At 41.9% G+C, this 26,472-nt stretch overlaps 1 protein-coding gene across 10 annotated transcripts in view; it reads left to right on the top strand.

The window, feature by feature from the left end:
- AHI1 (Abelson helper integration site 1) overlaps window positions 1-26,472 on the top strand; it is a 131,970-nt gene that overhangs the window by 36,048 nt on the left and 69,450 nt on the right. For all 10 annotated transcript variants that reach the window (XM_077352040.1, XM_077351984.1, XM_077352033.1 and 7 more), the window contains 10 exons: window positions 1,022-1,207; window positions 2,197-2,352; window positions 4,333-4,465; window positions 5,113-5,236; window positions 6,201-6,430; window positions 8,512-8,615; window positions 12,303-12,421; window positions 16,823-16,953; window positions 18,924-19,064; window positions 22,147-22,349. In XM_077352040.1, coding sequence (XP_077208155.1) covers window positions 1,022-1,207; window positions 2,197-2,352; window positions 4,333-4,465; window positions 5,113-5,236; window positions 6,201-6,430; window positions 8,512-8,615; window positions 12,303-12,421; window positions 16,823-16,953; window positions 18,924-19,064; window positions 22,147-22,349 — 1,527 coding nt within the window. The remainder of the gene's footprint in view (window positions 1-1,021; window positions 1,208-2,196; window positions 2,353-4,332; window positions 4,466-5,112; window positions 5,237-6,200; window positions 6,431-8,511; window positions 8,616-12,302; window positions 12,422-16,822; window positions 16,954-18,923; window positions 19,065-22,146; window positions 22,350-26,472) is intronic.

Here is a 26,472-nt window from a genome sequence, read left to right on the forward strand (position 1 = left end):
AAAAATAAATTAAAATGAAACCAACACATTTCACACAGTTTAAACTATGCACACAAGAGGAAAAACAGGTGAGATGGTATGATAGAGGTATGTAGAAGTCCAGGATAAGAAATAGTGAAAACAACTGGCACTTTGAGTGCATGTGGATATCTTGCATGCATGTATGCATGCACATATACACACTATGTCACTCTTCTCCAAGAGAATGCTCAACCATTAACAAGTACCCTTTGGTTATGATCCGTCAACCGGTTATCAATCCACTTGACAGAATAAGGATTCATACCCCATTTTACCAACTTGTCAACAAGAATATAATGTGGAACCTTATCAAACGCTTTACTGAAATCCAGATAAACTATGTCCACAGCATTCCTCTGATCCAGCAAAATAGTCACTTTCTCGAAAAAAAACAGAAGGTTGATCTGACATGATTTGTTCTTGTGAAAGCTGTGCTGAGTCTTAAAAATCACAGCTTTCTGTTCCAGCTGCTCAAGGACTGACTGTTTGATGATTTTTTCCAAACTTTTGCCAGCTACAGATGTCAAGCTGACAGGTCGATAGTTACCCGGATCTTCTTTTTTCACTTTCTTGAAGATGGGGACAACATTTGCCTGCCTCCAATCATCTGGCACTTTACCTGTTGTCCAAGAAGTGTCAACAATACTGGACAGAGGTTCAGAGATTACATCTGCAGGTTCTTTTAGTACTCTTGGATGCAGTTAATCTGGCCCAGAAGACTTTGTTACATTTAAAGAAACTAGGTGTTTGTGGACTGCCCCAACAGTGATCCTAGGGCACCATTCCCGTCTCCCTTGTTGTGTTATGTTTTTTCCACATTGAGCACTATTTCCCTTACAAGAGAAGAGTGAGGAGAATTACGGTCATGATTTTCTGTGGGATGATGATGATGGCTCTAGATTATTACAGAATCATGCTCTTTTGCCTTTACTTATTAAGTGTGCAAATCTGGTCAGTAACTAAGTAGGAATTGTTTACTTCAAAGACTTCACCTTTTCAGCTTGTAGGTGCAAATGGAGTTCTGAATGTTGGTGGAAAACTACGCCTTCAGCTATATTGTCCTCCTCCAAGATCCAGGACACAACTGAATGTTGTAGAAGTTTATGACTGGTGGGCAAAGTGTCCCAGAAGCCATTATCCTTCCACATTGTATGTGACTATAAAGGGCATTAAACTTCCAGATCATGTAAGTCAAGGTGCCTGGGCACTAAAAAAGAAATCATTAAAAACTTTTCTGTGTATATAAAATTGAGTAAAATTGTTTGCCATCAAATTACCTGAAGTAAAGAGACAGAAAGCAGATGGCTTCATTATAGACTTCAAATCTTTTGGTATTTTAAATACTTCTCTATTTTTATAATTTTATAAAAGGTTAAGGCCATAGAAATGGATTTACAGGTTCTTCCTTTTCCCTTTTGAAACTTAGGAGGTATACTACTTGAACTGGTTTGCAATAGAAATCTGACACATTATTTTCAAATTTTATCTATTTTGTGAATGATCATAAAAACAGATTTAGCAACTGAATCTGGTCCTGATCTTTGGACTGCTCTTCTGAGCAAAACCAAAGGGAAAACTTTTGGGGTGCCCTAATTTTTCTGTCTCCCCCTCCCCCATGGAAAAACCCAAGTTTTTCAATTTTGTTATTTTGGAGTATATCAATTTGGTTCGCCATGTTGACTATGAAAAAAGTATGATGGGACAGAAATATTTTAAATAATTTTTGTCTTCACAAGCTAGAAGAGCCTCTGGTCATGCCCATGTTTAAATGCCTATACATTAAAAAAATAGAAACTCAGGCTAGCCATTATGCATGAATAGAGATATTCCCAAGATAATTTCTTCCTTGCTACACAAAACTTTTATGTGACTGAACATAGCTAGAATCACGGTGGGATCCAAAAATTCTCTTCCTTCTGTGAGTCTTCCTCTAATGTGAGTCTTCCTCCAATGGAATAAGCTTTCTCTGACAGGAAAACACTCTTTCAGTGAGTCATCCCAGAGTTTTTACAATAGAATCTGTTTGGACATTTCAGCCGTGATCCATCAAATGATGAGGTAGAAATGAAATTATTGTGAATGCATGCGTAAATCAGTTCTTCGCATGGTATGGAGTGGCCTGGAACATTGCTCCTTCTAAAATTAAGTTAATGTTAATATGTAATCCATTTGTAGGTAGATCCTTCTTTCCGTTCCATGATGGCTATTCAACAGGAATATCATTCTCCATCATTCTTAAACATGCAGAGTGATGTATCTAAAAATGCTGATGATTCTGTACAACAGGTGAAAAGGGAAGAACCATTTAAGTGGTCAAAACTTCCAGGACAGGTGAGAGTTTACAGATATTTATGCATATGTATAAAAATGATGAACAATGATGGACAGATTGTATATTGCTTTGTGGATTTAGTCTATGTTAAGAATATAATTATTATGCATGAATTTTTTTAAAGTAGTCTGGAAGCAGATATTCTCTAAGAGTATTGATTTCTATACAATATCCTAATGAACCTATAGCATTACTGAGGAGTACCTCTGGCTAGAAGTTAATGATCCAGTATAGGAAAGCTAACTAGATGCCTAGAATTTCTTAAGTGAACTAGATCTAAATTTGGCTTGACCAGAGTCATTCAGAACAATATGTATAAATATAAACATTTTACCTGTAAATACCGTACAAACCTTTTGTAAGAACTGGAAATGTTTCTGGGATGTAATCTAATTCTCGTTAACTGCTGTGTGCGATTTAAGTTCAGATGTAGGACCATATGATGGTTTTGTTCACATCCTCACCCAGCATTCATGAAAAATGGCTACTTCTTTTGATTTCCACATTAATAAGGGAAATTAAGATCCTAAGATCTTCCTCCTAGGAAGATCTTCCCTGAGGTTTATTTTTTAGATGGTCTGTAGAGCCTGGGATGGTGGAGTTTTTGCCGTGAAGGGGAGTTGTAATTGGGATTCTTATGCTTGTTTTATGGGCTTTTATTGTTGTGAGTTGTGAACCACCATGAACCTTTTGGGGACTGGCGGTATAAAAATTGAAATATAAATAAATAAAATAAATAAATTTAGCACTTATCTGATCTGGTAACCTGGACCCATGCAATGATAACATTTAGTATATTGTAATGCATTTTACATGGGTCTGCCCTTGAAGTCACCTTGTAGACTCTTGGTACAAAATGCTGTAGATCAGCTGTTATCAGGAGCTAGGTGGAACATGCATATTCCAATTTTACAGGCCCTGTTGGCTGCCCGTCAGTTCAAGATACTAGCTACAATATACAAAGCCCTACATGGCCTTGGACCCTCTTATGTGTGCTTCACAGTGACAGCTTATCTTATCTGTTCAGAATCCACTGAAGGTTGTACTCAAGTTCACCATGCATTCATACATTTAATTTTGTTGCACTCAACTTGTGGAATGGTCAGTCTGAGGAAATCAGGAAGGCTCCCATGTGTCTTGTCATTCTGCAAACTGTGTAAAACAGACTTGTTCAGGAGGGCATTTCTATAAAGTTATTGGACTATAATATAATAGAATGGTTTTGAAAGGTGCTTATGAATAATGGAATGTGGACTATATCTGAATATCTGTTTGCTGCTTGTATTATCTTATTGTCACACCATTATTTTCTGTTGATATATTACAGTTTTTCCATATTGTGTCTAATGAAGTAATTGCATTTCTGCACTGTGTCTGAATGAGTCACATTGAATATTCTATGCTTGTTTCAGTTTTCTATAATTCTAGTCCTAGTACTTTGTTTGTTAGATGTTTCAGTGGCAAACTCTACCTTGGATGTCTGTGAGAAAGATGTATTAGAATAAACATGATTTCAGCATGTATCATATAAAGAAAATTGTTTAACAACAGCCAAAATAATATTAATTTAAAAAGCAGCTCATACAACAGAATATCCAAAATGCTCCCTAGTCCCTTGGGGCCCTGCTTGTTTTGCTGTCCCTTCAGTGTTTTACTTGTAGGATTAGAAACTGGCCTTGAATTTACCCCCTCCACTACAGACTTTTGTATATGGAGAAAGTGATGAGTGGTTCAGATTATCCTGCATTGTGGGATCCTGCCCTTAAATAAAATGTCGGTCCTTATTATCTCTTAACATTGGTAGAGGAGTGAGGGCAGGCATGGAAACACACAAGCCTGAGTCGTACTCCTGATTTCATTCCAAGTTGAATCCCAAAGATAAAGAAGCATGGGTTCATGTATACTAGTTTTTACTTTTTTTTGGGGGGGGGGGTATATCATGTATCTTGTGCAGATAATGGTTTTGTTTGATAATGCAGGTTTGTCGAATACCAAACAAGCATCTGTTTTCTCTGCGAGCAGGAGATACAGGATGTTTCTGTATTCGCTTCTCTGAGGATGGCCGAACATTAGCAGCAGCTTGTGCAGGAAAAGATGGGTATCCAGTTATCTGTAAGTTGGTACAATTGAGGTGGAGCCACAAAGGAAGCATTTGGTCCTCCAGTTTTTTTGCTTACAAATACTTCTATTAAGACCATGCCTTATGCTATGCTGTGATGATGGCCAGGATCCAGACAGCTGTGCATATAACAGTGCATGTCCCTGGGGTTTTCCAGAGTTCTTCTTACGATGTGCCCTTGACCCATACAAAAGAGCTTCCTCTGCCTTGAGGTGCATCTAATTGTGACCATTTCAGCATCTGATGGACCTTAGCCCTTCCTTATTAGTAAACTCCTGTAGGGCAACGAAGAAAGGTCGTCAGATGGGTTTCTTAATGTTGCCTTGTTTAAGAATCCCTAATTTACAGGATTAATGCAAATATATCATACTTACCAGCCAGTGGATGTAAACAGACACTTGCATACGTATCTTAAATGATTACCTCAACTGTTACATAGGCAGCAATTTGACTTTGGAACAATATCTAACCTTATCACTGAAATTAATGAAAATAATACACCATGAAGAGTGTAATTTTGGTAGAAATGTAGTCCAGTTTTTTAATGCAAGAAAATAATTTCCATCATTTCCTTTAGTATTAAATACTGCACAGTTGTATGTATACCTAAGCATTTTTTTCCATTTTGTATTTTGATTAGTGTATGAAATTCCTTCCGGACAATACTTGAGGGAATTTTATGGGCATTTGAACATTATATATGATCTTTGCTGGTCAAAAGATAGTCAGCATCTCCTTACTGCATCCTCAGATGGCACTGCAAGGTCAGTATAAATTGATTTTGACATTTAAATTTTTTACATATAACATACCTTTTTGTGTAATTGCATCTTTTTGGTCTTGTGTTGCATAATTTGGCCATGTGGTTTAGTAATACTTGCTTCATTGGTTTGCTCTCCCTTGAAGATTAAAGTAGTGCTTTAACCTTAGAAAAACTGAATAAGAAAGGTTCATTAGCTACCTGAAAATGCTGTATTAAAAAGAAGGAGTTGTTCATAAAAATAATGAAAGTAAATCCGATGATATATGGCCAGGCCCTAGTGCTCTTGTGACTAACTGGGGAAGCTGTTAGGAGCAAATTATACCATTTTATATATTGTCCAGCAAAGGACATTTTAAATAACATGCACTATTAAATCATATTATTTGAGCAGAACACCATAATACAGTTTGAAACAGATAGTCAATCAGCTGTAAGAACTGGCTATAAGGACATAATTTCACCTACGAAGTTGCCATGAAGTGACTGGCTGAGGTGTTTACTTCTGAATGCAACTACTGGTAAAGAATGGCTCTAGCCTATCACTCAGAAAGGATCCCGCTCTCCCCATCACTCCAGCCAATAGTTTTTTTGCAGTCCTGTATTGGAAGTGAATCTGTTTGCTTGAAAGTGCTTTATTTCGGATTGTGGTCTGGATTCCTTCCTGCCAAGGCATCTGATTTTCAGTGTCCTACTTATCATCGTAGAGTGGGGTGTTTAGCAGTGATGCTGCTGCTCTTTGAACATTTACACTTCATTCTTGCATACTCCCGGAGGAGGAGGAGGAATAAGGAAGAGATAATGTGTCCCTTCTGTTGTGAAAGGTACAAACACACCCTAAGTGCATATAGGTATATGGAAGCTTTGCACCTATATTTTAAAACAGTGTATATGCATAGTTTAAAATATTAGTATAGCACAATGTACCTTTTGCAAGTATTTATTACCTAACTATTGTGTCATTCTAGAATGTGGAAAATTGAAGCCCAGGCTACATCTGCTTTGAAGGTTTTCCCTCACCCTTCATTTGTCTACACAGCTAAGTTCCACCCAGTAGCTGACCATATTATTGTGACAGGATGTTATGACTCTATGATTAGGGTTTGGAATGCAAAAGTGAATGAAATTCATGGTCAGCTTTTGCAAGAATTTGATGGACACAGAAGTTTTATCAATACATTATGTTTTGATAAGGAAGGTAGGTATCATTGCATTTTCTTATGTATACTTGCAGTAAAATTGGAAGTTGTTTATGTTGCTGTGTGTCAGATACAGAACTGAAGATGAGAGTCCTGATAGTTCACAGTCCTTTTTATTGAGAAATATATTATGATTTAAAGCAATTATAAGTAGTCTTTGGGTTTCAGTAGCTGTAATTAAGCCCGGAGGAAAAGTTATATGGCTCAGTAGGACTAACCTCACAAACGTCACTAAACGTTTGTGCTGCTTGCAGAACATCAATCCACAGTACCTTGGCAAGGGCCAAATAAAAGTATATTTTGGGGGTACAGAATTATTTATCTGGTTGTTTGTTTAAAAAGTATATATGCCACTTCTTCAGAAATCTGCCTGTGGCTCACAACAGAAAAGATAAAATCATAAAACATAGCTCATTAACGTTACAGCACTATCAAAAACTAGACAAAAAAAAGTGTTGGAGCAATTAAATAATATAGTATCCTAGAGCAGGGGCTCCCAACCTTTTTAGTCTGTGGTTACCTTTGGCATTTTGTGAGAGAGTGAAGCATGCCAGCCCCAAATGACTGCCTGCCATAGGAGGTGGAGCCCAATAGAATGCCTTGCACCCTCTGGGAAGAAGGGGAAATGAAACCACACACTGACTAAAGAAAGCCCACATCCTAAAGTAGACAACACTTCTGAAAAAGGGTAGTCAAAAGCAAATCTGGTGCTGAAGTGGCCCCACTCACTTTCTGAAAATCTTTGGGCACCAAGGGAAATACTGGTATATGCCATAGTGCCTACAGGTGCCATGTTGGGAAATCCTGGCCTAGAGCATAAAACATTTGGCATCCTAAATGATTCTCATAACTGTCCTCATGCTAGAAGCAGATTATAAAATCACATACAAAAGAATAGATCCCAAATTAAAAGCATGGTTTAAAAATTTGTTTGTCTGCCACTTAAAAGAGATAAAGGTAAGCGCCAGGTGAGCCTCATGGGGAAGGAGGTGCCACTACTGAAAGAAGTGCTGTCCCTGATCAGTCCCTGCCTCACTTCTGCAGATGGGGGGACAGAGGTTGTGTGGAGGCTTGTGGTGGGCTTTATAGCAGGGGTAGTCAACTGTGGTCCTCCAGATGTTCATGGACTACAATTCCCATGAGCCCCTGCCAGCAAACACTGGCAGTGGCTCATGGGAATTGTAGTCCATGAACATCTGGAGGACCACAGGTTGACTACCCCTGCTTTATAGGACAGGAGAAGGTGGTCCAAAGTATAATGGCCCCAAACTACTTACAGATTTATAGCTCAAAATAAATTATTGTGTTGAAAGTCACTAACAAAACCTCAAACTGGACAGAGGACATTAGCAGTTTAGTCCTAAACAGAATTATTTAAATGCTGTTTAAGGAAATTAGAATAGTGTAACTCTGTGTACTAGTACCACACTATTGGTGTGCAAAAACATTTTTGGGAATTAGAGTTACTAGCTAAAACAGTGAGATTCAAGAATGATTATACTTACTGTAGATGTAGATTTTTCAGCAGTCACATTTATGTTCCTCCTCACAGTAAATAGTAAGTAGTATACACTTGGGAATTGGCAATTTACAAATTTGCTGCTAGAAATACAGAAGTAGCGTACCCTAGTCATACCCTTAAACCCTTTCTTTGTATTTTTCCTAGTGTCCGTATGCTTCTCTTAATCTTTCTTCTCTTACATGCAGAGCTTGATTGAAAACTTCCTAGTTCACCTTAACATCCAAATACATGTGCCTGGGGCAAATTAGGGTTTGCTTTCACACAAATACACCCCTCCCCCAAGATTCTAAACTGAATTAAGCTGAGGTATAAAATCTGAGTTGGAGGGCTGGGTAACAAATACCAGGTTGCTGGAGTGCCTACTTTCAGACATTGTAAGGACTTGAATCTTGATCAGATCAGAAAGTTTTCAGTCAAGCTCCACACCCTGAAAAAGAGGGGAGGTATGGGGGGCATGTGAGCACAGAAGATATTCTGTATTTCTGCCTACTATTGCAAACAACTTTCTGTTTATCGTGATGTATGAAGGCAGCTAATACCAAAATTATTATTTTCTAGGGCTACACATGTTCTCTGGAGATAGTACAGGGCTGATAATCATCTGGAATACTGTTATTAAAGGAAGTTCTCAATCATCAATCCAGCACTGGGGGATTGATAAGGTATGTGTTGAAATGTAATTAGCAAAGTAATTTTTATGTAAGCCATAGATCGATATTTAAGACATCCAATTTTTTAAAAAAGGTGTTGCATGTCAGTGGAATGCTTTGAGCTTATTTTATATTTATGACTTTGGGGGATTAGAAGATCTTTGTTGCCGAATAACACAATGGTTTTCAAACACTGGGAAGTTGTGCACTGGTACATTTTATCTACATTTGTATCCTGTGTACGTATTTGTCTTGGAATTTTTCAAAACACCATCTGGTGCCAGACTGGTATTGTGTGTTAGTGTTGGGCTAGGATCCAGGGAATTGGAGCTTTCCATGACACATGTTGGTTGAACCTGGGCTAACCACTGTCTGTTAGTTTAATGCACTTGTGAGGGTACAATGAGGGAAGGAGAACCTGTGAGCTCCCAGTAGGAAGGAAAGAATAAAGATATATAGCTAGATACTGTTGCGGACCAACTGTCAGCATACTTGGAAGAAGCTTTGAGCCTAGATCCATCTCAGTCAAGTTTCCGGCCTGGCCATGGCGTAGAGACAGTGCTAGTCGCCCTGACGGATGACCTCCATCACCAGTTGGACCGGGGCAGGTTGGCTCTGCTTGTAGTATTAGACCTCTCAGCAGCATTCGACACAGTCGATCGTGAGCTTCTAGCTCACTGCCTCGCCGATGCCAGATTCAGAGGAACTGCCCTCCAGTAACTGATCTCTTTCCTCTGAGATCACAGGCAGAGGGTAGCACTAGGAGAGAGCACATCAAGCCATCTTCGCCAACTGCCATGTGGAGTCAACTCAAGGGGCAGTTCTCTCTCCAATTCTTTTCAATATCTTTATGCACCCACTTGCCCAGCTGGTGTGGAGTTTTGGGCTGGGATGCCACGAGTATCCGGATGACACCCAGCTCTTCCTCCTGATGGATGGCTGCCCTGACTCTCCCCCAGAAACCTTGACCAGCTGCCTGGAAGCAGTGATGAGGTGACTCAAGCAGAGTCGTCTGAAGCTCAACCCTTCAAAGGCGGAGGTCCTGTGGCTGGGCAGGAAGGGCCCAAGTGACGAAGCGCGCTTACCTACCCTGGATGGAGTGCAGCTATCAGTGGCCCACTCTGCCAGGAACCTGGACACGATTCTTGATGCCTCCCTCTCAATGGAGGCTCAGATTGCGATGGTAGCACGGCTCGCATTTAACCACCTTCGCCAAGCCAAACTACTAGCACACTACTTGGCTTCGGAACACCTAACCACAGTGATCTATATCAGTGGTCCCCAACCTTTTTATCACTGGGGATCACTCAACGCTTGACAATTTTACTGAGGCCCGGTGCGGGGGGGTGGGGTAGTTTATTCCTCTACTCTCAACCACTGCCCTAACGCTCTCTGATCACTATGGTAATATTTAAACATCCCTTCAAAATAAGATACAGACACGCCACAACAATGAACATAAGGAACATTTTATTTTCATGGAAATTTTAACTCATGACAATGACAAATCAATGGAAACCCTGAGCTTGTTTCTCTGCAACGAGATAGTCCCATCTGGGAGTGATGGGAGACAATGACACCTGAAATGTGTTGTAAAGGGCCGGGGGGGATGAAGTAAAGGGCCGGGTGGGGGGGAGAAAGCGTCCTTCGCGGCCCACCTCCAATTAGTCGACGGACCACATGTGGTCTGCGGCCCACAGGTTGGGGATCACTAATCTATATGATGATCAGCTCTAGGCTGGACTTCTGCAACTTGCTCTATGCAGGCCTACCCTTGACTTTGATCTGGAAACTGCAACTGGTCCAGAACGCAGCTGCCAGGGTCCTCATAGCAACACCTCGGAGATCCCACATTCAGCCAATCCTCCAGCAGCTGCGCTGGCTTCCGGTTGAATTCCAGATCAGACTTAAGGTTCTGGTTATCACCTTTAAGGCCATACATGGTCTGGGCCCAGTGTACCTGAGGGATTGCCTCTCTGCTTACACCCCCCAAAGAGCCTTACGCTCTAGCACTTCCAACTTCCTGGTGATCCCTGGCCCAGGTAAGCTCACTTGGCCTCAACCAGGGCCAGAGCTGTTTTCATCCTGGCCCCCACTTGGTAGAACGAGCTCCCATAGGAGATCAGGGCCCTGACGGAACTTGAACTTCCCAAGGGCCCTCCTCCTGAACCCCCTCCTATGGTACCCACCATAATTCCGCCCAACTCACTGGGCTATCAGTATGAGTTAATGTTTCCCACATTTTTCTACTGTTCCATGTTGCACATTGTTTCACTTCATTATTGTTAATCTAAGTTATCTGTATTGTTCCTGAACCGCCCCGAGCCTTCAGGGAGGACGGCATATAAATAAATATATACATACGTACATACATACATACAAGATTCACATATTTCTAGTAACCGGGGATTCAGGTCTGTTGTCCAAGAATGAAATGATTGCTTTAAAAATTGCTTCATTTTTCTATATTTGATTCAGTCTTCTTTGACTCTCTGTTTCTGGACTGTCTCAAGTATAAAAAATCTACTTTACAATCTCATCTTACACCAGATGCACTGTGTGCAACCAAGAACAGAATGATTATTTTCTGTCCCACTGCTAGAAATTTCTCTGAATTCACTGTTATGTAGTAGTAGGAAAGGGATAGTATGGGCTGGAGCCCTTTATGCATACAGAAAACAATTGTGGGATTTGCCCAGTTACAAACAGCTTTTAATAATAAATCTGTGTAATACAGAAGGGATTGCTGTTTCCTTGATTTATCAAGAGTATGGGGATATTTGATGCCCAGGGGGTGTTAGTGTACAGAGATGCAGTTTCAATTACATATAATTATGGTAAAGATTTGTAGAAGAGAGCTTTGTCTACAGAATTCTCTTCTCTAGACCCGTTTATATTCCATTCCATCTTTAGGAGTCAAGAAAAGATTATTTTATGTTGTCAGATCTAAAATTGCAAATGAAACATGCATTTTAAAATACTGATTTTTAAAAGTGATTTATAATTTTAAGTTTTGTTTTCATGTGCTTTGAATTGAACTATATTTATTTTATTTTTGTGCCTTTTTGGCTGCTGCTCTCTGAAAGGTCTCAGGGCAGCTTACAACAAGCATGAAAACTGTCCAGTTACAAACACATCTAAAACCTAAAATATTCCTACTAAAATCAGTTTACAGTTTAATCCATAGTTGATCAGTCCAAGAATCATTACTCTGACGAGCCAAGGCCTACTGTTGGTGGTGTTCTCCTGTCTGGCTTGGCTCAAGTTGGGGGCACACAATCTGGATGACATCTCCGGCTATGGGACTGGGTGTGGCCCATACAGACGTTAGAGGTACTATTCTTGGTTTCAACCAAATGCCTGGTGGAAGAGCACTGTTTTTCAGAACTTTGGAAACCCAGGTCTCTGCCAGCAGTTCATTCGACCAGGCTGGAGCCTGGGCCAGAAAAGCCCTGGCTCTGGTTGAGGCCAGGTGCACCACTTTAGAGTCAAGGATCACCAGCAGGTTGGAATTTGCTGAGCAGAGAGCTCTTTGGGGGGTGTATATTGAGAGGCAGTCCATCAGTTATGCAGGTTCCAGACCAAATAAGGGTTTAAAGGTTAAAACCAACACTTTGAATAGAAAACTGTAAAATGAATAAAACAAGCGTAATGTACAGTATGGCATTCATGTTTTCACTAGCTCTTTTGTCTTTATAGGAAATACAAGAAGATGATATTAAAGGGACCCCAGTCAACCATTTAGAGGTACATCCAAATGGAAGGCGCTTATTGATCCATGCGAGAGACAGCACTGTAAGAATTATGGATCTTCGAATGTAAGCACTGCAAAACATCATCACATTCAGAGTTCCGTTTTTAAGATTAATTTACTATTTAGCTATATTGTGTATTTTCTTTTCCATTTAAAACACACACATTTAAATTGATGTCTCATCCTTGGGCAGTGATAGAAAAGTTTTATTGGACATTTCGGATACCCATACACTTTAATCACAAAAACAGTCAATGTAGATGCAATCCTGAACAGAATTATACCTTTCTAAGCCCATTGGCTTCAGTGTATTTATAAGGTTATAAGTCTGTTTAGGATTGCATTGTAGGTCTGTATTATAGGAACTGTTGGTAAGAGTTTTCACTGGCTCTTACTTCTTGGAGGAATTTGAACCAACCATATACTTACTTTTTGAAGTGACAACAACTTTTCCTTTTCCAATTTATTATTATTATTATTATTATTATTATTAAATTTATATCCCGCCTCCCCCCAGAGGCGCAAGGCGGGTCACATAAAAAGCAATCCCCTAAAACAATAAAAGCACAATAAAACATAATACAATTAATACAAAAGTTACGACAAGAACGGTGGCAAAATTCAATATAGCTAACCCAATTCCACACCCCCTAAGAAGGGAAAGGGAGGGGGCAGATGACAGACGCAACCGTCACATTTGTGAGGGGGGCTAGATCTTCTTGCTGCCTGGCCTCAACTGAAAGCCTGGCGGAAGAGCTCCGTCTTGCAGGCCCTGCGGAATGATGACAATTCCTGCAGGGCCCGCAGCTCTTCCGGGAGCTCATTGCACCAGGTTGGGGCCAGGACCGAAAAGGCCCTGGCCTTGGTCGAGGCCAGGCGAGCTTCCTTGGGACTGGGCATGACCAATAGGTTAGCCCCTACAGAGCGTAAGGCCCTGCGGGGGGCGTAGGGCGATAGGCAGTCCCTCATATACACTGGGCACAGACCACGGATGGCCTTGCAGGTCCAAACCAAAACCTTGAACCTGATCCAGAAGATAACCGGTAGCCAATGCAGCTGCCTCAGCACTGGCTGGATATGTGCCCTCCAAGGTGTAGCTGTGAGGACCCTAGCAGCCACATTTTGGACCAGTTGCAGTTTCCGGACCAAGCCCAAAGGCAGGCCAGTGTAGAGCGAGTTACAGAAATCTAATCTGGAGGTGACCGTCGCATGGATCACTGTGGCCAAGTGTTCAGAGGACAGAGAGGGCGCTAGTAGCCGAGACTGGCGGAGATGGAAAAATGCCTCGCCAGCTACCTGTTTGACCTGTGCCTCGAGTGTTAGTGAGGCATCCATGGTCACCCCCAGGTTTCTGGCCTGAGATGTGATCTTAAGTTGCGTCCCGGCCAGAGAGGGCAAGCTCGCTTCCTGGTCTGCTCCCCTATGGCCCAACCACAGGACCTCCGTCTTGGAGGGGTTGAGTTTCAGGCGACTTTGCTCGAGCCATCCAGTCACTGCTTCCAAACATCTGGTGAATGGTTCCGGGGGAGAGTCTGGGTGGCCATCCATGAGGAGAAAGAGCTGAGTGTCATCAGCATACTGATGGCAACCCAGCCCATAACTCCGCACCCATAACTCCACATTTTAGCTTGGGAAAATTGAATGACAATGGAACTAGAGCTTTGGCTAAGCGGTAGAGTATCTGCTTTACATTCAGAAGGTCTCAGGTTCCATCCATTGCCATAAACTTGCTTCTGCCTTTCCTGCCAGGAGATGCTCCTAAACTGTGTGTCAAGGACCTGGACTTGGGCAGAAGTTGACATGCAGCCCAGTGGGCTTCAGGAGAAAGCCCAAAGTGGCACTTCAAAAAAAGCACTTCGACTTCTCTTGTATGCGTGGAGAACCTGCACCATCACTCCAGCTTCCTTTGCCTGAGCAAAGCTGGACCAGACAATTAAAAAAAAATTAACCTTACTTAATCATATTTGTCTGTTCTCTCAGCTAAATATGTGTCATACCTCCAAAGAAGGACCATCCTGAAGCACCATGGTATCCCCCTAACTTATTTATTTATTTATTATATTTATATACCACCCTCCCCAGGGGCTCAGGGCGGTTTACATAAGAACAAACAACAGTACATAAAACAATCTATAAACATGTGAATAACTTTACAATAATAACTAATGGTTGTAACCGTGTAACAATGTAACAGTATAAACAATATGAACAATACAAACAGGTCCAGAGCATGTTGGTGGAATTCTGATGGGGGGGCAGGGGGGAGCAGGGGCCTTTCAGTCGCTGTTGATTACGTCTGGTCTCAACCAAATGCCTGGCGAAATAGCTCCTTTTTGCAGGCCCAGCGGAACTGTTTAAGCTCCATCAGGGCCCTGATCTCCTCCAGGAGCTCGTTCCACCAGGTAGGGGCAAGAATAGAGAATGCTCTGGCCCTGGTTGAGACCAGGTGGACTTCTTTAGGGCCAGGGATCCTTAGCTGGTTGGTGGCAGTGGAGCTCAGAGCTCTTTTGGGGGCATAGGTGGGGAGGCGATCCCTCAGGTACACTGGGCCCTGACCACGTATGGCCTTGAAGGTAATTACCAGAATCTTTAGTCTGATCCGGAACTCAACTGGCAACTATTGCAGCTGGTGGAGAATAGGCTGGATGTGGGACCTCCACGGTGTTGCTGTAAGGATCCTGGCTGCTGCATTTAGAACTAGCTGTAGTTTCCGGGTCAAGGCTAAGGGCAGGCCTGCGTAGAGCGAGTTACAAAAGTCCAGTCTAGAGGTAACCGTTGCATGGATCACTGTGGCTAGGTGTTTCGGGGCCAGGTAGGGCACTAGTAGTTTGGCTTGGTGGAAAAGGTAGAATGCCAGCCGCGCTACCTTTGTGATCTGGGCTTCCATTGTGAGGGAATCGTCCAGAATCACGCCTAGATTCCTGGCGGAGCAAGCTGTAGAGAGCTGCACACCATCCAGGGCAGGCAGACGCGCTTCCTCGCATGGGCCCTTCCTACCCAGCCACAGGACCTCCGTCTTTGAAAGATTGAGCTTCAGACGACGCTGCTTGAGCCATCTTGTCACTGCTTCCAGGCAGCTGGCTAATGCTTCTGAGGGAGAGTCAGGGTGGCCATCCATCAGGAGGAAGAGCTGGGTGTCATCTGCATATTGAAAGCAACTCAGCCCAAACTTCTGTACAAGTTGTGCGAGAGGGCATATGAAGATGTTGAATAGGATAGGAGAGAGGACCACTCCTTGTGGGACTCCACAAGTAAGTTGCCAGCGGTCTGATGTTTTCTCTCCTATTGCAACCCTCTATCCACGATCCCGAAGGAAGGAGATCAGCCACTGAAGGGCTGTCCCTTGTATTCCAGAATCGATGAGACGGCAAGCTAGATATCTAGCCTATATCGTTGTACTTCTAGTTTAAACCCATTACTGCGTGTCCTCTCCTCTGCAGCCAACGGAAACAAAATCCTGCCCTCCTCGAAGTGACAACGTTTCAGATACTTAAAGAGGGCTATTATGTCCCCTCTCAACCTCCTTTTCTCCAGGTTGAACATTCCCAAGTCCCTCAACCTATCTTCATAGGGCTTGGTCCCTTGGCCCCAGATCATCTTCATCGCTCTCCTCTGTACCTTTCAATTTTATCTTCGTCCTTCTTGAAGTGAGGCCTCCAGGACTGCACACAGTACTCCAGGTGTGGTCTGACCAGTGCCATATACAATGGGACTATGACATCTTGTGATTTTGATGTGATGCCCCTGTTGATTCAGCCCAAAATGGCATTTGCCTTTTTTACCGCTGCATCACACTGCCTGCTCATGTTTAGTTTACAATCCACAAGTACCCCAAGGTCTCATTCACACACAGTGTTACCTAGAAACGTATCCCCCATCCAGTAGGCATGCTTTTCATTTTTCTGACCCAGATGCAGAACTTTACACTTATCTTTATTAAATTGCATCTTGTTCTCATTTGCCCATTTTTCCATTGTGTTCAGATCTTGTTGAACTCTGTCTCTAACTTCCGGAGTATTTGCCAGTGATGAGTAGTCCCCTCCACTCCCTCATCTAGAACATTAATAAATATGTTAAAAAGTACCAGACCGATCACCGAGCCCTGAGGTACCCCCGCTACTCACCTCCCTCCAGTCTGATGAAACACCATTGACTCTTTGAGTGCGATTCTGTAACCAATTCCCTATCCACCTAAACTGTCTGAAAATCCAGATTGCAGTCCTTCAACTTATCTATCAGAAAGGTTGATTATCTCCCGGAGGGGGCCCTTTATCATTATGCTAGCTGTTTTTAAGAGCCACGATGGGCAAGAGTCTAGTGGGCATGTGGTTGGCTTAACCTGGAATCACAATAAGCTGAATATAATTGAAAGTTTGGGATGACATGTCCAAAGAAGTGAAAAAGTGGCAGAAATAGTGTTAAAGCAATAGACATGTTTGGAAAATGTTTACTTTTTTCTTTTTAGCTTTGCCACTAAGAAATATATTGGCGCTTCAAATTATCGTGAGAAAATTCGCAGTACCTTAACACCATGTGGAACATTTCTTTTTTCTGGAAGTGAAGATGGTATAGCATATGTCTGGAATCCAGAAACAGGTATGAGAGTTGATTGTTTTATACCCTGGGAAATGGAATATAGCATTTCCTTTAATGCTTCTTTAAATATAACTTAGCTGTCTAGAATTGGAGGCAAGCAAATTCTGATTTGTTCAGGTAACTGGGAATTTATATGAACATTATATGAACATTCCATCCCAGTGGTACTGTGCAGCTCACAGAGAGCCACATTTGTCTTCACCATCTGGGAGAAGATGGCAACAGAAGAGAAGAAGTAACTGTGTTTGAGTCCCAGAGTTGTGTTGTCATGACACAGAAGTCTCGCTTCCAGTTTGCTATCTTCTTAATCTCAGAAGGCCCAACACGCAAAGCAGGGTATCAAAAGATTGCCACAGTAGTCGTATAGGTTTGTGGATAAGTGGCCCCACAGGTATGCTGGTCCCAAACTATATAGGATATTAAAGGTCAACACCTTGAATTGAGTCTAAAGCAAATTGGGTCCAGATAGGCCAAGACTGGTATGATATGGTCCCTACTAGGGTTGGGTGCTTTAGCGTCCAAAGCCACCGTTCACGCCCGAAGCAGCCAGTGCTGCAGTGGGGGGGGGGAGGCGCAGGCCCCGTTGCATCAGTGGGTGCACAGAGCTCTGTGCCTGAGTGTGTGCGCCCGCGTCTGCCCCCCCCTGCGCTGGCTGCTTTGGGCACGAACGGTGGCTTTGGACGCTGAAGTGCCCAACCCTAGTCACTACAACCTACTCTACTTAACATCCTGACTACGGAATTCTCCACAAACTGACATTTCCAAACACTTTTTATGGGCAGCCCTACACAGGGTGCATAGCCATAATCTAAACTGAATGAACCCAGGGCATGACCCAAAGTGGCCAGATCATTTCTTCCCAGAAACGTTGAACCAATGTGAAATGTACTGAAATATCTTCGACATGTTGAAGAAAGTTTGGCATGATTAGCCAAAGTTTGAAACCTGGGATACAGCTGTTATTCTTTTTTTCTGGAACAATTAGAAGTACATTACACTGCTATACTTAAAGAGATGCATATCCGTTTTTTCTCACTTCTTTCTGCCCTGACCAAGATGTTCCAGGTTAAGCCAATATGTTGAAACATCAATACTAAATGTGTGAGGTTTTAGATGTGTGAAAAAACAGGCCGTTTTTAATGTCTTCATATTAGATTTATGAACTGATTGATGGCCATACAGAAAGATAGATGTGCAGTTGCATTTCAACTTCCTGTGGTTTGTGGGGCACCTGTGATATGGGTCTTAAATACAGCAGTAATGTAGTCACAGAATTAAAACCTTTTGTAGGCTTTTGAAATATGATGAATATATGTTTCTCCAATTATATAGTTTTAAAAGTAAACTTTTAATTAGAAGTGCTGCACAAATGACACAGGAGTAACATTATGAATGAATAAAATGTTGATATTTGAGTATTTACTATAGCAATGCAGAAATGGAATTAATGTCTAGAGGTGAAGCATGTACTTTATTGAAATAAGCATCAAAAATGGAAGAAGGAAAGTTCTTTGAACAAATGCAGGTGTTAAGTTAAAAACAAGCTACTTCAACCAGGTGCTATATTACCTATATGCCTTTCCTTGCACAGTGCAAAAAAGGTTTTCATGTTTTTGAGCTGGATATGCTTTGTGATTGCCTAATGGATACCAAATACATGTTCTGCTAGTTACTGAGATATGGGGCCTGCTCTGTACCTTTATTAATATCTGTACACTGACAAATATATAATGAGTATGTTTAAATTATTCCTTTCCTGGCTTCCCCAGTAAAAGTCTTAAACTTCCAATCTTAGAGGATTTATGCCTTGTATCTCCCATTAGTTCAAGTTAACAAAATAATAATTTTAAAAAATTGCATTTGGCCATTTTAGATGCATTTATTGGACATATGAACTTTTTGGCTTACAGAATGGCCACACTATCAGCAAAAAATATTAAGTGCTGTTTGTCATGGCTTTTCTTTTATAGGTGACCAGGTAGCAATGTATTCTGACCTTTCCTTCTCATCTCCCCTTCGTGATGTTGCCTTTCATCCACATGAGCATATGGTGTCATTTTGCGCCTTTGGTCAAAACCACCCAATACTTGTGTACATTTATGATTACAAAGGTAATGTAAGAACAGTTCATGCCTCTGTAGTAAAAATGTAAATATTTAGTGAAAGCATTTTGACCTATTTTAGAAACTAACTTCATAATGCTCTAATTCCCAGCAATCCTTTAATGTTACTTTCTTTCTGCCCTCAGATGTTCTCCTTTAATTCTCTCTGCTTGGAGAAGATTGACACCTTAAACAGAGTTACACCCTCTTCTAAGTACATTGAAGTTACAGGGCTTAGAAGGGGGTCACTATTCTTAGGAGAGCTGTGAAGCTCTGTTTGACATCTCAATCAGGTTTGACTCTCAAAGCAACAGTCTGGTTAAAAAAGCCAAAAACTGAAACCCTGACTCATCAGTTAACACTGAAATCAGGTTGCTAGTCTTGTTTGTGTAATTTACTAATAGTCAGAACAAAGCCAGCAGGGCATAGTGGTTAAGAGTGGCAGCCTCTAATCTGGAGCACCAGGTTTGATTCTCCACATGTAGCCAGCTGGGTGACCTTGGGCCAGTCACAGTTCTGTCAGAACATTCTCAGTTCCACCTACCACATAGGGGGAGCTATTGTGGGAGAGGAAAGGTAGGCAACTGTAAGGCACTTTGAGACTCCTTTTGGTAGTAAAAAGTGGAATACAAAAAAACAGCCCTCCTTCCTTTGCCAAAGGTATTTCCTTGTCTCCTATGTTTACATTTTCTCTGCAGACACTGGGAGACTAAACCTTCAGTCATTGCAAACATTATCCACTTTGTTAATTGTTTTAGAAATAATGATGTAAACCAAATTTAGGGACCATTCAAGTAAGTGCCAATAAAATACTGAAATGGCTTTCTGAGCCTAGATCAGCTTTCTCAATTTTTTTTTACCATTGAGACACCCCTGAAACATTCTTCAGGCATTGAGAAACCTCAGAAGTGGTGCAATCATGCATCGTATAGTGGGGAAGCATAGCTGTATACTTGCCCACCTAGGGACCCTCCCCTTCCCACCCATCCCAAGCCCATCATTGGGGGAGGGGGCAGATCAATTATATCACCAAATAAATGTTTAACGAATTTTTCACTCCTACCCATTTGGTACCCAATTTTTCACTCCTACCCATCATGAAACCCTCTTTGAGAAAGCCTGGCCTAGATAAATAGCAGAAAGGCTATAAGGTTATTGTGTCTTTCTCAGCAGCCTCTAGTGGTAGATAGTTGTTACTACAGGGAAAACAAGTACATTCTAAGTTTACTGTCCTGAATTTTTAAGAACAGGTTCATCTGCATTAACACAAATTTAAAGATGTTCATGCAGACTTGTGCCTCAGTGTACTCTACCCCATGTGATTATATAAAGTGGCTTGCACTGCCAACATGGGAAGGCAAAAGAGAAACACAGACCTCTGAATCCGAACCAAATAATAAAGGGGAAGGGGAGAATTTACAATGCAGAATTTGGTGGCATTATGAGAAATTTAGGTATGTTTGTGGTATAGATGTGTCCTTGAGGAGACAGCTTCAGCTATTACAATTAGCAACAAACTGTTTATCCATAGGAAAGTGGGGTGTGATCCACTTTCATCTAAATTTCTGACATACCAGGTTTTGGAGAGAAAATATGGAAGTGCTTCATTGGCAAACAACCCCTTAAAGCTGAAGTTTTAAATTCTTGTTCTTACTAAACATTTATCTTCAAGGCCAGGTCTCCCTGTAGAGAAGAAGAATTGGTTTTTATATGCTGCTTTTCTCTACCGGAAGGAATCTCAAAGCAGCTTATAATTGCCTTCCCTTTCCTCTCCCCACAACAGACACCATGTGAGGTGGGGGAGGCTGAGAGAGCCCTGATATCACTGCTCAGTTTGAACAGCTTTCTCAGTGCTGTGGCGAGCCCAAGGTCACCCAGCTGGCTGCATGTGGGAAAGCGGGGAATCAAACCCGGCTCGCCAGATTAGACATCCACACTCCTACCCACTACACCAAGCTGGCTTTCCCAGATGACAGTTCTGTTCCTTCGATCAAGGGCAGTATCAACATGTAGGTGGAGTCAGTCATAATTTTCCCTAATCAGCACTTTTCCTTCAGTGGCCCTTGCATGATTGAGTGGCTTTTGTGAATGTTTTGGGAATCCTGCTTGTTGTCACTGTAAAGAAGGGCCTTCATGGTAGGTGGAAAATGGCTTTTAAAAGGAAACACATAATGAATGCCTTCCAGCCATTTGAATCTGTTTTAGTTCATTATATATAGAGACTCTAAGTACTGCTTAATAGGTGTGAAGAGATATTTCACAGTGATTTTAAGAAGTTTGCCTTGAATCCTTTTTTTAGGAGAAATTTCTAAAATGAAGTGAAATTCTGTTCTGTAACTATGTTCTAGACTTGAACTTTGTCTGGTGGGGATTCAAACTCAGGTCTCCCAGATACTAGTCCAACACCCTTAAACACTACACCACACTGGCTCTCTGGTGATCTTGGGCCAGTCTGTCAGCCTAACCTCTCTCACAGGGTTGCTGTGAGGATAAAATGGAAGAAAGGAGAACAATGTAAGTTCATTTAGGACCCAATTAGGGAGAGTACAAATGAATGAATTAAATACATTATCCTAGCCTACTTTGAAAGTTTATACAATGAAATTAATATCTTTAGTTGAATAGCAGGACAAAACTCAATGAATCTGTTTGAGTCCGTTGTCAGCAGTTCATTTTTAAACAGAGGTTATATTTTCATTTGAGAAAGGACTGAATAACCAACTATACTAACTTTTCCCTTGATTCACTCATGTGTGCCAAAGTACACAAATTATTATATATTCCCCCTTAGGATACACATGTGTGAATGGTACAGAGGCTTTGTTTAGTACAATTTTAGCTTGTCTCCATTCTGTTTGTATGGAAGAAAGTGACTGAAATCGTAGCAGATAGGAAGTTCCTGGGGACTAGATTATACGAATACATTGCCTGTTTGATATTCCAAATGTAAGTGTCTAGCAACGTAAAGGAAAAGGAAAACTAATTATTAAATTCTTTTTTACATTCAATATTGTCAATCTTGTTCCCATGTCCTACATGCATCTATGTTTTGCAAAGTATTCAATGTTGTAAATTTTTTTCCTGTTTACAGTTGCCCAGCGAGAAGCTGAACTAGTAAAAGACTTCAGAGGGCTACGTTTATCAGCATCACCTAGAGGTCCACAGCTTCTTAGCAGTTCTACAGATATTTCTATCCAAAAAGATTCAATAATATCTCAACCTGACCAGCTTGCCAGCATTTCAAGAGTATCTATGAGAATGCAAAAAGTTAAACAGAAGCTTGACTCTGTCACAGTATGTAAAAAAATTTTATACTATTACTCTGTGCGGAAGGATTTGAATTTTTTGCCTACTGTGTGCTGAAACAGCTATCCTGAATTTCCTGCATCCAGCGAGCTTAGTCCAGCGTAACTACACTGGATTGCATAAGAATTTTTAGCTAATAATCCCAATCCATGGTTGCTCTATGTAATTGTGAAACGGCTCATTGCCCTTCCTGGCAGCATGGCTGCAGATGAGCCTGGCTGCCGGAGAATGCACCTCCCCATTGCCCCTCCGTGCCACCCAGCCACCTTTGGCAGACAAGTGGAGATGGCGGGAGGCCCGTCACTGAGGAGACACCCACAGTGGCTAACTCATAGGCCCATTATGCAGGGGGGGGTGGATAGTGCACACTCAGGGTGGAATGGCGGCGACTAAAATCACCAATAATGCACGGAGCCGGCTGCAACAGGACGCAGCTTCGGTGCATGCCGCCGGAAAAGCCGCGTTAGTGAAACGCGGGTGACCGGGGCACAACCAGAAGCGGCACTGGGGTCGCCGCATGCATAATCGGTTACTCTGGGTTTTGCCGCCGTTGCGTCCCATCCTGTGCATAAGCGGTTTGCTTCGCTTCTTCCCCCTCCGCGTTCTCCATGTAACCCGAAATCGCCATTTCGGCGGCCATGCATAATGGGCCATACTGGTGCCATTAAGGGATAGGTTGCACTGCCGCCTAGAGCTCCCACGAGCCACCTATGATGCCCGTCCCAGCCTCCGGATCTCTACATCACCTGCACTCCACCACCTCCACTAGGGAAGCGAGGCCTGCAGCCCGCCCACCACCTCCCTGTCGTGGCAGCCCCCCTCTGTCAGAAGGCCATGGCTGACACAGGAACTGTGTGCCTCCACCCAACAACCCATTACCACCACTTTTTGAATATCAGTGACCCCTGGATATATGAAATTCTGCTAGTCTGCAGTGTCATTCTTCCAGAGGCAGATGGTAGCCTTCTTGTTCAGATGAGTATCCAGTTATAGGGCTAAAGTTTAAATGTATTTTAAGCATTATTATTTACTTAAGGCCCGGCCTTTAAAACTTATAAATTATTTAGGTATTACTGTTGCTAGTACAAAACTTGAGTTTATTCCACGATAATTATGAGAAACTTTGGACAGAGGTTAAAAAAATTTTAAAAATGGGAGAATCTCAGTTTATCATTTATGGATAGCATATCTGCCATAAAGATGAATATTTTGCCAAAAACTATATTTGTTTCAAAACATTCCAATTATTAAACTGGATAAGCCATTTAGAAGTCAGATGAGGTATTTGTTTGGAGAAGGGGATAACTAAGAATAAAAATGAAAACTCTGTGATGCTAAAAAGAGGGGAGGACAGTCATTACCAAATTTAAGGATGTATTTTGATGCAAGTACTCTTGGTTTGGAAAAAGGAAGGGATATCTTTAAGAGATAAGAGACATTAGAAGGTTCAGGTTTGTGGTTTGGCTGACACACATACTTATGGTATGAAAAGGAGAAAGCAAATATACAACTTTTACATCACGTTATAAGATTTGCTTTATTTAAGGTATGGAATAAGTACAAAATGAAATTATATTCTAAAATTCCATCATGGTTATCACCACAGGAAGCCCTGTTCAGAGGGCAAGCAGCAACAGAAACTAACTGGTTAAATTATGGGGACATAGAGACTTTCACACAAGAAGAGATAATGCAGTTTAGAAATAAATCTTATGAAAAATTAGTGGAAGAATGTAAGAGTTTGGATTGGTGGTTATATAGACAGATTGAGGATAGATATGGAAGGTATGGGAATTTAATTGGAAAAATCACAATTAAATTTATATTTATGTAAAGATGACTATCATTTAATCAAGATGTATGAATTATGTTTATTATTGTATACTGAGGATGAGGTGTTTAAAGATTTTATGATTGTTTGGGGCAAGGAATCTTGGTTATAACATTCCATTGGAAACCTGGCAAAAAATGTGGAGTATTGTTAGTACGTGACTCCACATAAATTATCAAAAATAAACAAAAGCTTATCAGATAAACAACAACCTTTATTGGCATAAAAAATAAGACAAATCAGAATACAGTCAATTGGTTCTTAAATTCACGCCATTTGTAAGAATTTAGCCACTTTATCAATTGTATCTGGATCCTGATTGGAAAGAAGGAACTGTACTCTTGCATTTAATCAGAGTAGCCGATACATTTAACTAGGAGTGAGTCTAGAGCTTTAGCCCGAATGGCATTGTATATGGGACAGTAAAAAAAGATATGCTGTATGGTTCCTATAGAACCTTGTTTACATGCTGCCATAACTGCTGATGGGAGGATGTTAAACCTGGCAAGCATAAACGCCCTGCGTTGTTGGGGAATAACAAGGCGAGAGAAATAGAATGCTAATTTATCAGATGGTGGAGAGATACGTAAAAAAAATGGAAAGCACGTTTTTCTAGCTGCTTCATTCAGCGTTTGAAATTCAATATCTAATATTCTGCGTTTTATAGTTTTATATATATACTAGGGGCAAAGCCCGTTGTCTCCAAGAATACAACGGGCACTAGAGCTTGGCAGTGGGAAGAGGAAGGGGAGGAGTTGTCCAGTCTGTAAGGGCATGGGGTTGTCATGTGTGTTGTGTGGGAGGTTGTGTTGGCATGGTGGCAAATGAGGCCATGGGTGTGGAGATATGGGTGTCAAGAACCTGTGGTGTGGAATGTTCATTGATTGTGGGAGAGGACTGACCTTTGGGAATTGTGGCATAGTGGATACAGATGAGCTTTCCAGAGCCATGTCCTCAGATATGTGAAGGGAAAATCAGACTGGAGACTCTTCTTAGAGGAAGATTACATGACAACCAATTTCCCCCAGTTCTGCGTCATTTCCCTTCTTGTGTGAATTAGGCCACATTCACCGAAATGCCCCTCTGCCCTAATACACATAGGGTAGTCACAGTACACAGGTGTCCACCCTGTTCCTTCTGTCTCCCATATTTGCACTGTTGGTAAAATGTTATGTGCCCACATGCTTCTTTCATGGTTGCTTCTTAGAAGAACGGATTTTTGTACCCTATTGCTTACTACCCAAAGGAGTCTCAAAGCGGTTTACAAACACCTTTTCCATTTGTCTCTCCACAATAGTCAACCCGTGAGGTATGTAGGGTTGTGAGAGATCTGAGAGAACTGGGAATGGGCCGCAGTGACGCAGCAGGCCTCAGGTGTCTCAAAGCATTTTCCAATCGTCTTCCCCTTCTCTCCCCATAGCAGACTCCCCATGAGGGAGGTGGGGTAGCGAGCCTCACAGGGAAGCTGGCAACCCTAAGAGGAAGAATATCTGTGCACAGCAGTCTTGACCTTAGTAAGGTTTTTAATACTGTTTTTTTATTTGCCAGGCCAAGGTTATTTGCCAGTTACTATTTCAGTTATGATGTGTCTCCAGACATTTACTTGTTCTCTATTTAGTTTCAGGCTGTAAATATTTATTTAGATCTTCCTGCACTTTCCAGACTCACAGGACTGATGCTGGTCTGCCTGTCTGCGTCCCAGAATACAAACAGTTGCTGATAAGGGCTGGCCATAACCCATAGGCCAGGAGGGACACTCCTGCACCACTCCCTACCAACTGCAGGCAAAAATGGCTCCTTTGAAGGACAGACTTTGAGGCATTGTACGATTTTGAAGTCCCACCTCCAAACCTCCAGGAATATTTCCAACCCAGGGGTAGCCAACCTCCAGGTGGGACGTGGAGAGCTCCTGGAATTACAGCTCACCTGCAGAGTATAAAGATCAGCTCCCCAGGCAGAAAGGGCTACTTTGGACAGGGTTGTGGTAGAGAAGAAACATTTAAGGCTTCCCACACAGGTTGTTGTTGAATTGAAAGACTTGAGGCCTACTGCACAGGGTTGTTGTGCAGATGAAACAGGAGACAAAAGAGCCAGCTTCCTCTGCAGAATAACGCTGTGCAGTGGCCTCATATCTGCAGAGTTGCAAAGAAGAAAGACACATGGCTTGGCTGTGTCTAACCCCCGGCCAGAGCAGTATTTTAAGTGAGAAGGGGCTTTTCTGTGGCCTCCCTGTCAGGCAACTGTTGGCAGAAGGGGATAGTCCCCCCCCCTCAAAAGGAA

This window comes from Paroedura picta, chromosome 1 (assembly GCF_049243985.1).
Source record: "Paroedura picta isolate Pp20150507F chromosome 1, Ppicta_v3.0, whole genome shotgun sequence".
NCBI classification, from domain to species: Eukaryota; Metazoa; Chordata; class Lepidosauria; order Squamata; family Gekkonidae; genus Paroedura; species Paroedura picta.